Raw genomic sequence first — 14,818 nt, 5'->3', positions numbered from 1 at the left:
AAATTAGGGTTCTTCCCCCCACCTGTGCTTACACAAGTAGGCACTAGACCTATTCTGCTTCTCTAATAAAATGTCTTAGGGGGAGAAAATCCTCTGGTGTTAAGTTCATCCATGCCAGAGGTTAGGTAGCAGGTGTTTCAGATGGCTAAAATTTTAAATGTGGATGTCAAAGATTATTGTTTAGTCAGAAGTTGAATAACTATTTGTACCCCTCCCTCAAACAGGGTAATATAGATTGAAGTCCTCAATACAGCTGCCTCATCTGGAAGCTTCATTGTCCTTTCTAGTTTGCAGAACTAGTTTTAAGAACCAGTTTGGCTTTCTGCTGCTTGCAGTTTGGTTGAACAGAGTGCACACTTCTTTATAGGCTTACAATTCTGCTAAGGGTCACTTCTGGCAGAGTTTAAAAAAAAAATTGTGTATACGTTCTTGTGTGCCTGGAAGTCATGGTGGCTCCTTGAGAATCTTGATGGTTCTAACCCTAATGGCTACAAGAAAAAAGCTCAGATAAGAGGCTTCAGTGTTAATTATTCTTCTAGACATTAAACTTGTCTGTGTCTCTGTGTTGTCAAGATAATTCTGACTTATTCATGAGCCTATGAGTTAATAACCTCCAAAATGTCCTATCATTGACCATCTCTTCCATGGTAAATTCCAAGAAAGTTGTTTAGCTCTTCTGTTGCAGAGGAGGGAGAGGTTAGCATGGAATCATTAGATAGAATGCTGGACATGGAATGGGGAGACCTGGACTCAAATACCTTCTCAGCCATAAAAATTACTAGGGGGTGGGAATTTAAACAAGGTACTATGCTTTGGCTTTGCCTACCCAGCAGGTGGTTTTATGAATGAAATGGGATAGATGCCTATATAGGTTGCTCTGACTTACTTGCAGGAATATCACGATATAAACTGTGAAAGCCAGTGTGATGTTGCCATTGGAGTGTCACATTAGGATCTGGGAGACCCAAGAATGCCTGAATCCTTGCAAATCATGAAGTGGGTGAATGCCTCCATCAACTCAATCAGCAATTTACACCTGTTGAAGTTGTTTGTGAGCTGGGCTGCTTCTAACTATGGGGTTGGATTTCAGGTTTTTTAGATTTGTATGCTTCCTCCTCAGACCAATTGGGGATGGAGGCTTTGCATGCTGAGGGAAAGCCCTTGAGGATGGACTCAAAATGGAACCTTTTCCCTTGCCATGCTAGCTTTCTGTGTTCAGAGAAAGTTGAGGATGACTGAGCACTCAAATATGCAACCCCCACCTCCAGTGGGAGGCGGTGTACTCCTGGGGGCAATTTTACCATGTGATTCTGTTGACTGTAAGCTGGCTTTTGTAAGCACATGCATTCTTGGACTTCATTTCCATGAGATTTAGTAGTTTACCTTTGCCCCACATTTTTGAAGCGTGATGGACATGACAAACTAGCTCAGCCACCTTATGTGCAGCAAGAGACCAGCATCACTTGCACTGTCTTTTGGAAGAATTTCTGTTGTGCAAAGGGATGTACATGGTGATAAATTAATGTATAATCTAGATAGTCTCTTGTTACTTGTAATACATTTCTACCCAGTCTTAATGCAAACTCAAACACAGTGGCTTGTAAAGTTAGAGCTGCCCAATTATGTTACGGAAAGTTGTTGTTATGTTCCTATACAGACTGAGATGTGCTGAAAAGGCAGGTAGATGGAGATCAAGGGGTTTCCACACAGCAAAGAACTGTTCTTCCTTACAATTGGCATTACAAGGATTCTCATTAGTGCCAGCAGAGCTTTTCTCCTTGTGCATAGATCTTCATTTGTAGCTTGGTTAGAAATTTCTGGAAAATTTAAAGGCGTGAAGAAAATGACTTTTTCCTCCAGTAAAAAAATGGAATTTGAGGGAAATAGCAAAATATTTGCAATTCTTTATTAAACCTAAACTTATTTCAATAATTTATAATTTACCCTATCAAATTGCACTAGTTAGTGTATTTGTGGAATTAAGAAGCATAAATGCCTTTGTTTGCTGCAGAGGGGGAAAGAGGAGGAGGAGACTGGATTTATACCCCACCCTTCACTTGGACTCTCAGAGTGGCTTACAGTTTCTTTCCCTTCTTCTCCCCACAACAGACACCCTGTGAGATAGGTGGGGCTGAGAGATCTCTTCAAGATCTGCTCTTGAGAGAACTCTGGCTTGCCCAAGGTCACCCAGCAGCTGCGTGTGGAGGAGTGGAGAATCAAACACATTAGAGTGCATGCTCTTAACCACTGCACAAAACTGCAGATATACTCACAAATTAAGAGAGAGGGAGCTGTGACCTGCTACACCCTACCTTGCTATTTATCTTAGTTTTTGCCGTTTGAGAAGCAGGAGACAATAAAAATGTACAGCACAAATTTTGTATATAATGGAACCCAAACATCTTCATAATAGGGCTAGCAGTGTATTTTGATATTAAGCACCTTTAGAATGCTGAAGACATTGAACTATTCAATAGAGTATTATGATATATCATAGAATAGTGTGGATAAAATTGGTCACATTCAAAGTCTGAAAATCTGATTTTAGGTATACAGTATACACAGGAGTTAAATTACCTGGATTATCTTGCATAAAAATACACATACATTTAGGCTTAAGCATTTAATTCATTCCAAAAGAGAAGTTCTTTCATAAGTATTTCCAGTGCTTCCCAAATAAGGTCTCAGGGGTGAGTGAGTAAAACACACACACACAGAGAGGTGTATCCCTCCCAGTGTGTTATATCTATAGGCTTGGCTACTTATTGAATTTCCATAGCTGTAACTGTGCAATGGAATATTTGGGGAGCCACTGTGCTATAGTGGTTAAAGTGTCTAAGATTTGGGAAACCCAGGTTCAAATCCCTATTTTACCATGGAATCTTGCTGGATGACCTTGGGCCAGTCACACAGTCTCAGCCTAACCTACCTCTCAAGTTTGTTGTGAAGATAAAATGAAGAGAAGAGAGAAAGGTAAGCTGCTTTGGGAGGAAAAAGTAGGATATAAATAAACTAAACTGTTTGTATGATGTTGCTTACTGAATCAGGCTATTGGTATATAATCACTGGCTCTTTATTCATGACCCCCAAAGATGAGGCCAAGCGTTCAGGGACATTTAGTTCCAGAATCAGTGTGCAACATCTTCTGTAAGAATGTACAAGAAATAGGCAGTGCAGGCCACACCTCATCCTGGGCAATGTTCCTAGTCTAGTTCTCACTAAGTTAGCAAACATGTGTCAGTGCTGTTCCACTTTCCAGTACAGGTAAGGAACTTCTTAAAACAAATAATTACCTGCATGTAGAAAGCAAGCATGTCAGGGAATGGTTTATGTGTGTGTGAAGTCATGGTGACCTTTAGTGACCTATCCCTACTGGGGGCTTGGAAGATATTCAGCAAAGTGACTGAGTAAAGCCTGCCCCTGTCCTCCTGTCTGCTGGTATTTCAAGGAGGTCTCTGTCTCATCCAAGAGTCGACCCTGATTAGCTTCTGATATCTGATGAGATCGGGCTAGCCTGGGCTATCCAGGTCAGGGCTGGGCCTGTAACTTTTTAGTTTTAACCTGTCTGGCTATGCATTTTATTGACTTGTGCAATGGCAACAACCCCCTCCCCAAACTTGTAGGTTTGTCTCTTAGGAGCAGAGAACTGGACTACAAGCAATGTCCAGATTCAACCCATGGCATCTCCAGGTAAAGGATCTTGAAGACTTTTTGGGAAAGATCCTTCTCCACCTGAGCCCCTAAAGGGCTGCCGCCAGACAGATGGAACAACATTCCGACTCTGTAGAAAGTAACTGTGTTCTGAATGCTCAGAGGAAAGGAAACTTTGGTTTTCTTCATAGACTAAATGTTAAGACTAAAGTCCAGCCCTGTGCCATTTATGAGGATGTAAACCCCACAGAACGTTGGATTTCTTTCTTAGTAAATATGTATAAATAACATCATCCCAAGGCTGGCCTATGAAAGCATGTGTCTCTTAGATGAGAATTTCATAATACAGCGGGATTTTGGCCAAGTAAATGCAATGCACATACAGGGTTTGGTTCTGTGGCTAGCCCAATAATTTCCATTGTTATTAGCATCACTCTGCATCTTAATTAGGAAAGAGACATGGAAATGTTACAAAACTTTAAGCCTGGGTTTACATGTGTGTATATATTCTGATTTTTCTAATGTGTACTTTATAACTGATAGCTGAAAGATTCATTGCAAAGCACTGTACCTAATGAAAGGTAACATGAGGCAAATCAATAGCAATTTATCTCTGCTGTTATGTTGCTGAACCACATAATGGCGAAAGATAATGAATCACTCTGCAATGATTGTGTGTGTGAATCCGCTGGTCTTGTCACACAAATCCTTGCTTCCCAAGCACGCTTCAAGATACAGCACACCACAGGATGAAACCACAAGATCCATTCCCCAGGTATGACAAACAACACTGTACTGTCTAGATAGAGATGCAGCTGGCAGATTAGGTATAATTCCATTACTCACAAGCTGTCGTTCTCAACTGTTCAGAAGGCAGGAACTTATACAAGTAGATGGCTCAATTCCATTACTCCCAAACTGTTGGTCCTCACTGTTCAGAAGTCAGGAACTCATACAAGTAGATGGCTCAATTCCATTACTCCCAAACTGTTGGTCCTCACTGTTCAGAAGTCAGGAACTCATACAAGTAGATGGCTACAGTTTGGAGGAAGAAGAGATGAATTTTGGATCTGTGCCCTCTGGAGAGACATGGGCTGCTGCCAGCCCTTGTGGCTCAAACAGGGCATCTTTCATTTCCACTGAGGACCTGCCTATCTTCCCCTGCCCTCTTCTTACACATTTGGCTGACCCTAGAGAGTGGAGGCCTCTGAAGCCTGACAAGTAGGACTGGAGGCTCTTGACAGAGCTGTGCTGGTTTTGCAGGTTGCAATTACATTCCAAATTGCAAGGTGATGGCAGATGCATTCCTCCCTTGGCCTTCTGTAAATAGTTATGCAGCCTTCCTGGCTATCTTGCTTCAGGGCCTTCCCTGGGCAATGCATTCTTCTGTACTTCAGTGGAACTGTACTGTCCTGACTTGCCAATTGGAGTTTATGTTTGAGGATGGCAATGGGAGAGGAAGAAATATCACTGTTTGCATCTGTTTGCTTTGTGGGCATGTGGGAGTCAAGGGTTGTGAGTGGGGGGAGAACAGGGCCAGCCATTCCATTAGGGTTGCCAGATCCAAGTTGGGAAATTTCTGGAGATCTGGGGAGGGCAGGGTATAATGGCACAGTGGTCCCCTTCCAAAGCAGCAGTATTCTCCAGGGGAACTGACCCATCACATAGAAATCACCTGTAATTCTGGGAGATCCCCAAACCCCACCTGGAGATTGGCAAACCTACATTCCATAGTGTCCCACGTCCAGCAGAAACCCGATGTAATGTCTTGTATAGCACTATATTCTGTAGGCAGTGAAGGAATTTGGCTTTTTGGCAGTCTAGGACTAGACACATCCCTTGTTTGTTTGTTTCCACAGCACTTAGGAATGCTGTGGGCTGAGAAGCATAGAACTGGTGTAGGCTGCCTATGTGTTTGGCTACAGCTGCAGTATGTACAATTAGCTGTTGGAGGACATGTTCAGGAAGGAGTTTTGACATTTTACAGAACTGCTTGGTTATCTTGGGGAGGGGAGGAATGAAATTGGAGGTGGTAAAATGCATGTGTTCTTGTATTGAATGTGGATTTCTAGATGGTTTTTGTCTGAAAATAAATTAGGGGGCTTCTGTCCAAATCCCCTTCTCTACAATTGCTACAATTTTGGAGGTAGGATAGGATATGCATTGGCAGAATTGCAGAACATTTTGCAGTATCTATTACAGTGGTTTCAGTCCTCCTGGGTTCTTTTTTCAAAGAGCCAGTTGCTAGATTTCTGCCCCCGCTAGGGCAACAGGCTCCTTTCCTCAGTTCATACTTAATGAAAATGGTGTTAAAAAAGAGAGACCCCTGTGCAAGCACTGAGTTGTTATTGACCCATGGGATGATGTCACATAATGATGTTTTCTTGGCAGACTTTTTACAGGGTGGTTTGCCATTGCCTTCCCCAGTCATCTACACTTTACCCCCAGCAAGCTGGGTGCTCATTTTACCTACCTCAGAAGGATGGAAGGCTGAGTCAACCTTGAGCAAAATGGTATATGTGCTTAAATAGGAGTCCAGTAGCATCTGAACAAAGAGCAAAATTTATGCCAGCATCAGCTTTTGTGAGTCAGAGTTCATTTCCTCAGCTGCATAGGAGTGCCTGAGGAAGTGAACTCTGACTCATGAAAGCTGATGCTGACATAAATTTTGCTCATCTTCTGGATGTTGCTGGGCTCCTGTTTAATTTTGCTACAGCAGCCTACCACAGCTGGAATGCTTAAGTAGACTTTTGCATGTTCTGAATTTTCATTAATTGATTTTGTCAACAAATTTGGATTTTGTGCAGAGTCCCATTTTGGTTTTCTATCAATGATTTCCTCTTTGGGAACTTCTCCCCCTCCCCCCCTTAAGAGTTAGGCTAAATCATCCCTGGTTTTAGAGACTGGATCCTCATTCTAGATTTGGTGCACAATAGATTACTTTCATGATGAGGAGCAAGTAGGGTTGCCTACCAGAGGCGGATGGGCAGGGCAGGTTGCCGGATCCAGGTTGAGAAAGTCCTGGAGGTTTGGGGATGGAGCCTGGGGAGGACAGGGACCTCAGGGGAGTATAGTGCCATAGAAATCCATCCTCCAAAGAATCCACTTTCTCCAAGGCAGCTGATCTCTGTAGTCTGGAGATGAGCTGTAATTCTGAGAGATCCCTTGGAGCAAGGGATGTTTTCAGTAGTCAGGAATGCAGTTTGGCTCCTTGTGCATGTGTATCCCATACTGATGTGTGTGTTTTAGGCAGGATGTGGGATGCTGCAGCAACAACAATTGTGACTGTTTGTCTTTGTGCGTATGTGTTGGTAATAAACAGTTTGCTAGTTATTAGCAAGGAAGAAAATGGACATCTTGCTATGGAATTTGTTGTGAGAGCTAAATGCATAAATATCAATGAACATCTGACCTAGCATTCTGTTTTGAACTGTAATCAGCCATATGCCTCCTGGAACTTCATAAGTAGGGTTGCCAATTTCCAGGTGACAGATCAGGCCCTTTAGAGAAAACAGCTGCCTTAGGGGGCAGATTCTATCCTACCTTTCCCAGGCTGCCCTGCCCCAAATCTCCAGGAATTTTTCAATCCAGAGTTGGCAACTCTAGCAGAGAATGAAAATATCCCTAGTGCCCAGTATTATCTACATCCACATTCCAATTGAATTATTGTGGCAAATATACACTAACAGGTCTATCCCTCCATGGAGTATCCACTCTTTTCTTCCTCTGTCAACTAGAATGATAAACTGCTTCAATCCTAATGTATTTCCTTTTGTGAACAAAAAACGTGATTGTATTCTTAGCTTTAGTGCTAGTGTTCCTTTTTATAGATTAAAGAACTTGTAAAAGTATTTCCTGGTCCAGAGAGTTTACCTGAAACTGTACATTATGAAGAGTCTCATGTTCCCAATAAGACACTGAGATTGCTGTGTGGCAGTCTATGAATACAGAGAAGGTTGAGGGGTCAAGACCACAGGAATCTAAACAGTCAGGGCCACTTTAGATGATAGTCAAGTGAGATCTGTCCAGGGTTGCCAGGTCTGACTCAAGAAATATCTGGGGACTTTGGGGGTGGAGCCAAGAGCAAGAATGTGATAAGCACAACTGAACTCCAAAGGGAGTTCTGGCCACCACATTTAAAGGAACCATACACCTTTTAAATGCTTTCCCTCCATTTGGAAACAATTAAGGATAGGGGCACTTTCTTTTGGGGCTCATAGAAGTATAGCCCTGGTCCAATCTTTTTAAGACTTGGGTGTTGTGAGGATTGGCATCAGATGCTATGCTGAAAATTTGGTGCATCTACCTTAAAAAACAGGCCCCCCCCAAGCCCCAGATACTCATCAATCGATTCTCTATTATATTCTTTGGGAACTGATCTTCATAGGGTATAATGGAGTGCCCTGTGGAATTTCCTTCCCCCTCCTTTCTGATAACCCTGAAGTGGTGTGAGGGCCTCCAAACCAGGAAATCACCTGCCCCCAACTAGGGATTGGCAGCTCTAGATCATCTGTCCTTTGTTGATCTAAAAGTCCGGGATGCAATGCTGGATTAAACCCTGTGGGGGCCCCTAGACAGTTGAAATCTTGGGGGCCCCTTGCAAATTATCTCAGAGTCTGAGCACCTGCCCCACTGCCCATGGCCCGCCTGCAGGCACCTTCTCAAAAGCCCCTTTGACAAAACTGCAGGGAAGAGGCAGAGAGAGGCAAACTTGGCGATGTTGCCAGCAGCAGCTGCACCAGGCAAGTTGGGCAAAAAGCGGCTCAGTTGCTGGCTGTGAGTGCAAGCTGGGAGGGCTGAAACCAGGGGGGGGGGGAGTTGTCCCGGGGTCCCTAAAGTCACGGGGTCCCATAGGCCAGTGCCTACTTGGCCTAATTGTTAATCCAGCCCTGCTGGGATGTAAGCAGGAAGGTTACAGGACAGATCCACAGCATACCTTAACTTGTTTAATTGTGTCATTGCAGGGAAGCTGAGGATTGTAAGCATTGTACATATGTGTGGCTGTCTTTGGTGAGAGCTGGTTTGGTGTAGTAAAGTGTGTGGACTCTTATCTGGGAGAACCAGGTTTGATTCCCCACTCCTCCACTTGCACCTGCTAGCATGGCCTTGGGTCAGCCATAGCTCTGGCAGAGGTTGTCCTTGAAAGGGCAGCTGCTGTGAGAGCCCTCTCCAGCCCCACCCACCTCACAGGGTGACTATTGTGGGGGAGGAAGGTAAAGGAGATTGTGAGCCGCTCTGAGACTCTTTGGAGTGGAGGGTGGGATATAAATCCAATATCTTCTTCTTCTTAACTATTTGCAGCATTTCACCATCCAAACTGCCATATCTGAGAGAACAATAACAGTTTAAAGAGATAGAAAATTGATCAAAGATAGTAGTGCTGATATCAAACAAAAAAGTGTGTTAAAATTTAAATCCACTTTCAGATAGATGCAAACAGTTGATGATAACTGCTAAAATGAGCAAAATCTTAAACCTTGAACAGATCAGCAGTATTAAACCATACTCCTGTGTGCCAGTTGTATATCTGTCTCCTCAACATGTCCTCTTTCAAACGGATTCAGTATTGGGCAAGGGCATTTTCAGAGGTAGAATGATCTGTGTGCGTGGTATTTTCATTTCAGGGTACTTTCATTTCACATGACATGTAAAGATGTATTTTAGAGAACCACCTTTGGAGGCTAAAGAAATGGTACATCTCTGCAGTAATGTATTAGAGGCAGATCAGATTGCGAATGTTTTATGTTTTTTTTTATTCTCCCCCCTCCCCACAACTCAGTGTTTCTTTGTAATCCAGCCTTGAGTCCTCAGAGAAAGGTAGGGTAAACCATAACAAACTTCTAAAGCCTCTTCAAAACAGAATTTGATTTAGGCCTGCTTTCTTTAAAAAAAAAACATTAAAAAGGAATGGGTGCAAAATAAGTGCCTTCACAGTGAAAGCCTTGACACTCTTCTGAGTTGGGAGACTATGTTCTCTTGCAAATATGATTCTTTGTAGTCAGTAGTTTTCCTATTCCTGGTAGGAGAGAACCGGAAAGGGTTTGGAATTTAAGGAGGGGATGTCAAGCAGGATGGTGGATGTGTCTACCAGGAGTGTATGTGCTGACCTACTTGGGCAACTTTTGTATAATGTGACTCAGAAGAGCAAGCAGGTCAGGAATAAAATGAACATTCAGAAATGTGTGGCAGGAAGAAAAGAACAAAGTGGATAAGTATTTGGACCCAGTGAAAACACAACCAGCTGAACTGTGCCGATGAGGGCATGGTATTGGAAGGTTGCTGAACTATTGGGAGGCGCTTGGCATATTAGAATCTGGATGACAATAGGTATAGGATCAGGTTTAAATGTATTTTTATAGTGAGGGCCAGAAACAATACAATACAAATCCTATGGAGGGAGGCAGGAAGATCAAATTGAGGGAGCAAAAATTATGCTGCTTAAATCAAAATTACAATTTCAATTTTTTTTAAACAAGCCTAAACTTTACTTAAAGAAGGATTGGGTTTTGAAACTGCATGAAGAAACCATATGAAGAAGTTGAAATGCATTATGTATATCTCAGAATATGAAGTGGCATTATCACATTTATGCAGTAAAAATTATAAAAGCCTTTCTTTTTACTGAATAACAGATTTGAAAGAAAGGCTACATGCTACTAAGAAATATATGCATATCTGTCAGTAGGTGGAGGTGAGGTATCTGGGTTTAGAAATAGTATGCATAAGTAATCTTTTTAGCAAGCTGAGAAAAAATCTTAATGGATTGTTATAACAATATGTAGCTTTTTTTAGTGCCTTTGAGAACTTTAAGCAGTTGTTGTATTATCTCTGTAGTGTAGTGTACAGTGTACAACACTGTAGTGTAGGCTATTACTATTGCAGGTAGGGTGTCAGAGAGAAAGGCTTGCTAAAAGTGTGGATGAGATTCTGTTGGAGACAGGGTTTGAATAGACTAGAGCATAATGACCATAGGGTTGCCAAGTCCAATTCAAGAAATATCTGGGGACTTTGGAGGTGGAGGCAGGAGACGTTGGGGGTGGAGCCAGTAGCAAGGATGTGACAAACATAATTGAACTCCAAAGGGAGTTCTGGCCATCACATTTAAAGGGACCACGCACCTTTTAAATGTCTTCCCTCCATTGCAGATAATGAATAGGGGCACCTTCTTTTGGGGCTCATAGAACTGTACTGCCTTGTCCAATCTTTTTGAAACATGGAGAGTCTTTTGATGAGAGGCACTGAATGCTATGCTGAAAATTTGGTGCACCTAACTCAAAAAACAACCCCCCCCCCCAAAAAAGCCCCAAATACCCATGGATCAATTCTCCATTATACCCTACGAGAATCTGTCTCTGTAGGGAATAATGGAGTGCCCAGCAGACATTCTCTTCCCCCCCCCCTCCTGCTTTCTGATGACTTTGAAGCATGGGGAGGGCCTTCAAACTGGGGGATCCCCTGCCGCCTCCTGGGGATTGGCAACCTTAGTGACCAAGGTAAATGAGAGAAAATATTTCTTAACAGATTGTATCTTACCATCTGTGCATCTTACCAACTGTGAATTTTCCCTATCAGACCCTGGGGCAAATAACATATTCCTCCCTCCAATTTTTTATTCTTCCTAAACTGGAGCAGTGAAGCTCTTTTTAGCCTGTAAGAATGACTTGCATTGGCTGGAAAGTCACTTTTCAGCACAGGTACCTCTTACAGAGGCTCTGACATCTGTTGCTGAGATTGCCAGAATCAAGGTACTTATTATCCCTTTAAAGATTCTGAGGAAGCAGATATGTGATGATTATACTTTCCCCCTAATTCCTCCATCTGTCCTTTTGTTTCCCCTACTCATTGTGTAGTAAAAACTGAAGTTCTTGCTTCAGGTAGTAGAAGAAAATGGTGGGTGAGGGGTCTATGAGGAATAGTGAAGAAAATCCAGTGGCTGGCTGCCTATGCTGCCACTGCCTTGGAATCGTGCAGGATGTGTTGGATCTCCAGGTTACGATGAATTGGCAACTCTAGTTACAGGCTACAGTTGGCCATTCTAGCATCACCAAGGTTAAAACAACGGAACTTCGTATCATTGTTATGAGAGCGTGCTGTGAGATGAGAAATCTTTGGTACAAATATCTCCTCAGCAAGACACTGCAGCAAAGAGCACATGCCCAGTTGGACTTTCTGAATTTTCACGCAATTGCAAGAGTTCAAGAAACCCTATTGGGCATGCACATATTTGGCTTCTGTGTGGGAAAGGAGGGTGCAGCAGAAGAGGAGTGTGGTGGCAACTGTTGAGCCCCCTCCATCCATTTCCTCTCCCAGGCCTTTGTCTTGTTATAAAGCTGGCCTTGAATATGGCCATTTATTTGTTCAATAGATTTTTGCCCCACTTCTCATTATGATGACTTCTGAGGTTATAATTCAAAAACTCAAGACATTTTTGCCAGTAAAACACCAGTAATATACCAGTTGACCATCAGTTATATATTCAAACATCACCCTGGAAAAAAATAACTAGATAAAATGTAGACATTACATTTTTTAATCTCGCCTTCCTTCCAAGGAGCTCAGGGCAAGGTACGTGGTACACCCTTTTCCATTCCATTGTCATAGTAATCCTGTGAGGAGGTTAAACTGAGTATGTGACTGGCCCAAGGTCACCCTGGGAGTTTTATGGGTACGGGAGTGCTTGGACTGAGGTGGTTTTAGTCTCTGATCACTACACCAAATTAAGGAGCAAGATGAGAAGATGGGGTGAGGAAACAAACCTTTAATAGCAAATGTGCAAATCCAGAAAAAATCCTGGGTGAACAAAAAAATGTGTTGAGCTGACATCTGAAGCTTGATAAGCAAGTCAACAGGTGAGTTGAAATTAGGGTTACCAGCCTCCAGGTAGGGCCTAGAGATCTCCCACTTTTACAACTGATCTCCAGCTGGCAATGATCAGCTCCCCTGGAGGAAATGGCTGCTTTGAAGGGTGGACTCTAGGACATTGTACCATATTGAGGCTCCACTCTCTACCGGATCCACTCCCAAAGTCTCCAGGTATTTTCCAACACAGACTTGGCAACCCTGGTTGAAGTAAGGAAGTTGTTCTATAGTTGAGGTGCCACCATAGAGAAGGTAGTAATCTCTGGTGACCAGACCACTTGTGTCATCTCAGAAGGTGGGTGGTAAAGAGGGTAGGGCCTTGACAGAAGATAATTGATGGAGAAGTTTATTATTCATTCATTGTGTTTTTATCCCGCCCTTCCTCTAAGGAGCTCAGGGTGGAATAGGTTTCTCTTCCTCCGTTTTAGCCTCACAAAATTCCTTCACCTTAAGCTGAAAGAAAGTGAGGTTTACATGGTGAGCAGGGATTTGGGCCTGATCACCCATGGCCTTGCCCAACACCCTAATCACACTACACTACCAACTTAGTCCACTTCGGGAGTGTTCACCGTGAGACCAGCTTTTGTAGAAATGTGTTTAAGTTTGTTTTCTGGGCTAAAAATAGTGTCTGTGGGGAAGCAGAATGACAGAAATTCACTTGTGGGTCAAGGCTGGTAAGAATGGAAGTTTACATAAAGATCTCTTGTTGCCACAACAGTCATCCTTTTAAATGAGCCACTAAAAGGCACACACCTTTGTGAAAGGAGCTTGGGTGTGGGGTATCAGCGGTGGGTGGCACATGCCATCCCAAAGTCCATATGCAATGTTTATTCTTTGCACAAACCTTTCCTCAGCAGTTCTCTCTGCTGCAAAAAATCCACCTCTCTCTTTTTTTCTACTGCTTTTTCTAAAGAGAAAGGCGCCTCCTTCCTGAATCACAGACCTGTGAGGAATATTCTTGGAATGCATATGTGGCAAGCAGTACATTTCCTCTGGAGCTGGTGGTTTGAAGGAGTAAGCAGAGCTTTGGGGAAAGGGGAGTGGCCCGGGGAGGGGCTACCTACAAGTTAGGTAACATATTTGCATAGTTTCAGGTGTTGGACTTCTGTTCTCTGAGGAATGGGGATGGCTTACCTCTAACTCAGCATGCTTCCTTTCTGAGTTGCAGATGGAGCGTGGAAACCATTAGAGAGCTCTGTGGTGCTGACTTCAGTCAGCATGTACCGGAATCTGCAAGATCCTCAGTCTCCCAGGGAGTGTTCTCTCAAGTTGAAGCTGGATGACAAGATAAGCAGTGAAATGGACAGATGGGGTGAGGCTGGGTCGCCAACAGAGCTTCTTCCCCACAAGGGTTTGAACCACCAGCTGGGCTTCATACCCACCAGTGGGAGGCTCTTGAAGTCTGAATCAGAGGACTCTGGCGTGGAAATGGCCAGCAGCGATCACTCTCCCTCCACACCTGTGGATTCTGAAAAGAGCTTTAGCTTGGACTGTATGGATGGCTTCCAGCCTTTGGCAAAGGACTGTGCCACTGTGGTATCCCATGACAGCAGCCCCGAAGCGGAAGAGCAAGCAGAACCAGATCCCAGCCAAGATCGACCCTATCAGCGGAACCTGTCTGTCAGCAAGAAACTAGCCCAGGTTGTGCAACGATCACAGAAACACCGGTTGCCTGGCCGGTCACCAAGACAGCTCAGCCAGAGACCCCGCAGCCTCCTGGACTTGGAGAGGCTGAAGGCCTATTGCATACACCAGCCTGCGAGTGTTGATGGTGTTGTGGGAGCTGCTTGTGGAGGGTACCGTAGCACCACCTCTGGCTGCAATGCTCCTGCAGAACAGCACATGGAAGCAGTGGTAAGTGGTAGAGGAACAAAGCTATTCTGTGGCTAAGTGTGGCCTGGGCGCATATAGCTTCTATTTCCCCAGAACGGGAAGAAGAATCTTGTGACACCTTAAAAGGCAACCAGATCTATTGTTACATACAAAAGCTTGTTCTGTAATAGTAACAGTCTTTACAGAACCACAAGATTCCTTTGGTTGTGTAATGTTGCTACAACACACATTATTTCACTGGAATTCATTTCCCCAAAAAATTTTGCAGTGATTTCTTCATGTTAGGGGCAACCTTGTTCTAGGAGCCCTTCTGATGCAATAAGGATTTTTAAAATGACAAGGTTGATAGCCAGGGACATGACTGCATAGATATCACATGCTCTCTGGCAGTGACTTAACCTCTCCTCCCACTGGCAAGGCGAGGTAGTTTCATAGGGTGGAATGAATTGTATTTCCCATAAGATGATAGCTTGAA

The 14,818-nt window shown here is 43.5% G+C and overlaps 1 protein-coding gene across 3 annotated transcripts in view; it reads left to right on the top strand.

The window, feature by feature from the left end:
• Window positions 1-14,818, top strand: part of C12H8orf58 (chromosome 12 C8orf58 homolog) — a 31,534-nt gene that overhangs the window by 2,771 nt on the left and 13,945 nt on the right. For all 3 annotated transcript variants that reach the window (XM_060250824.1, XM_060250822.1, XM_060250823.1), the window contains exon 2: window positions 13,679-14,364. In XM_060250824.1, coding sequence (XP_060106807.1) covers window positions 13,679-14,364 — 686 coding nt within the window. The remainder of the gene's footprint in view (window positions 1-13,678; window positions 14,365-14,818) is intronic.

This window comes from Heteronotia binoei, chromosome 12 (genome assembly GCF_032191835.1).
Source record: "Heteronotia binoei isolate CCM8104 ecotype False Entrance Well chromosome 12, APGP_CSIRO_Hbin_v1, whole genome shotgun sequence".
Lineage (NCBI taxonomy): Eukaryota > Metazoa > Chordata > Lepidosauria > Squamata > Gekkonidae > Heteronotia > Heteronotia binoei.
The sequence above is the reverse complement of the archived record's forward strand: the minus strand, read 5'-3'. Positions and strand labels throughout refer to the sequence as shown.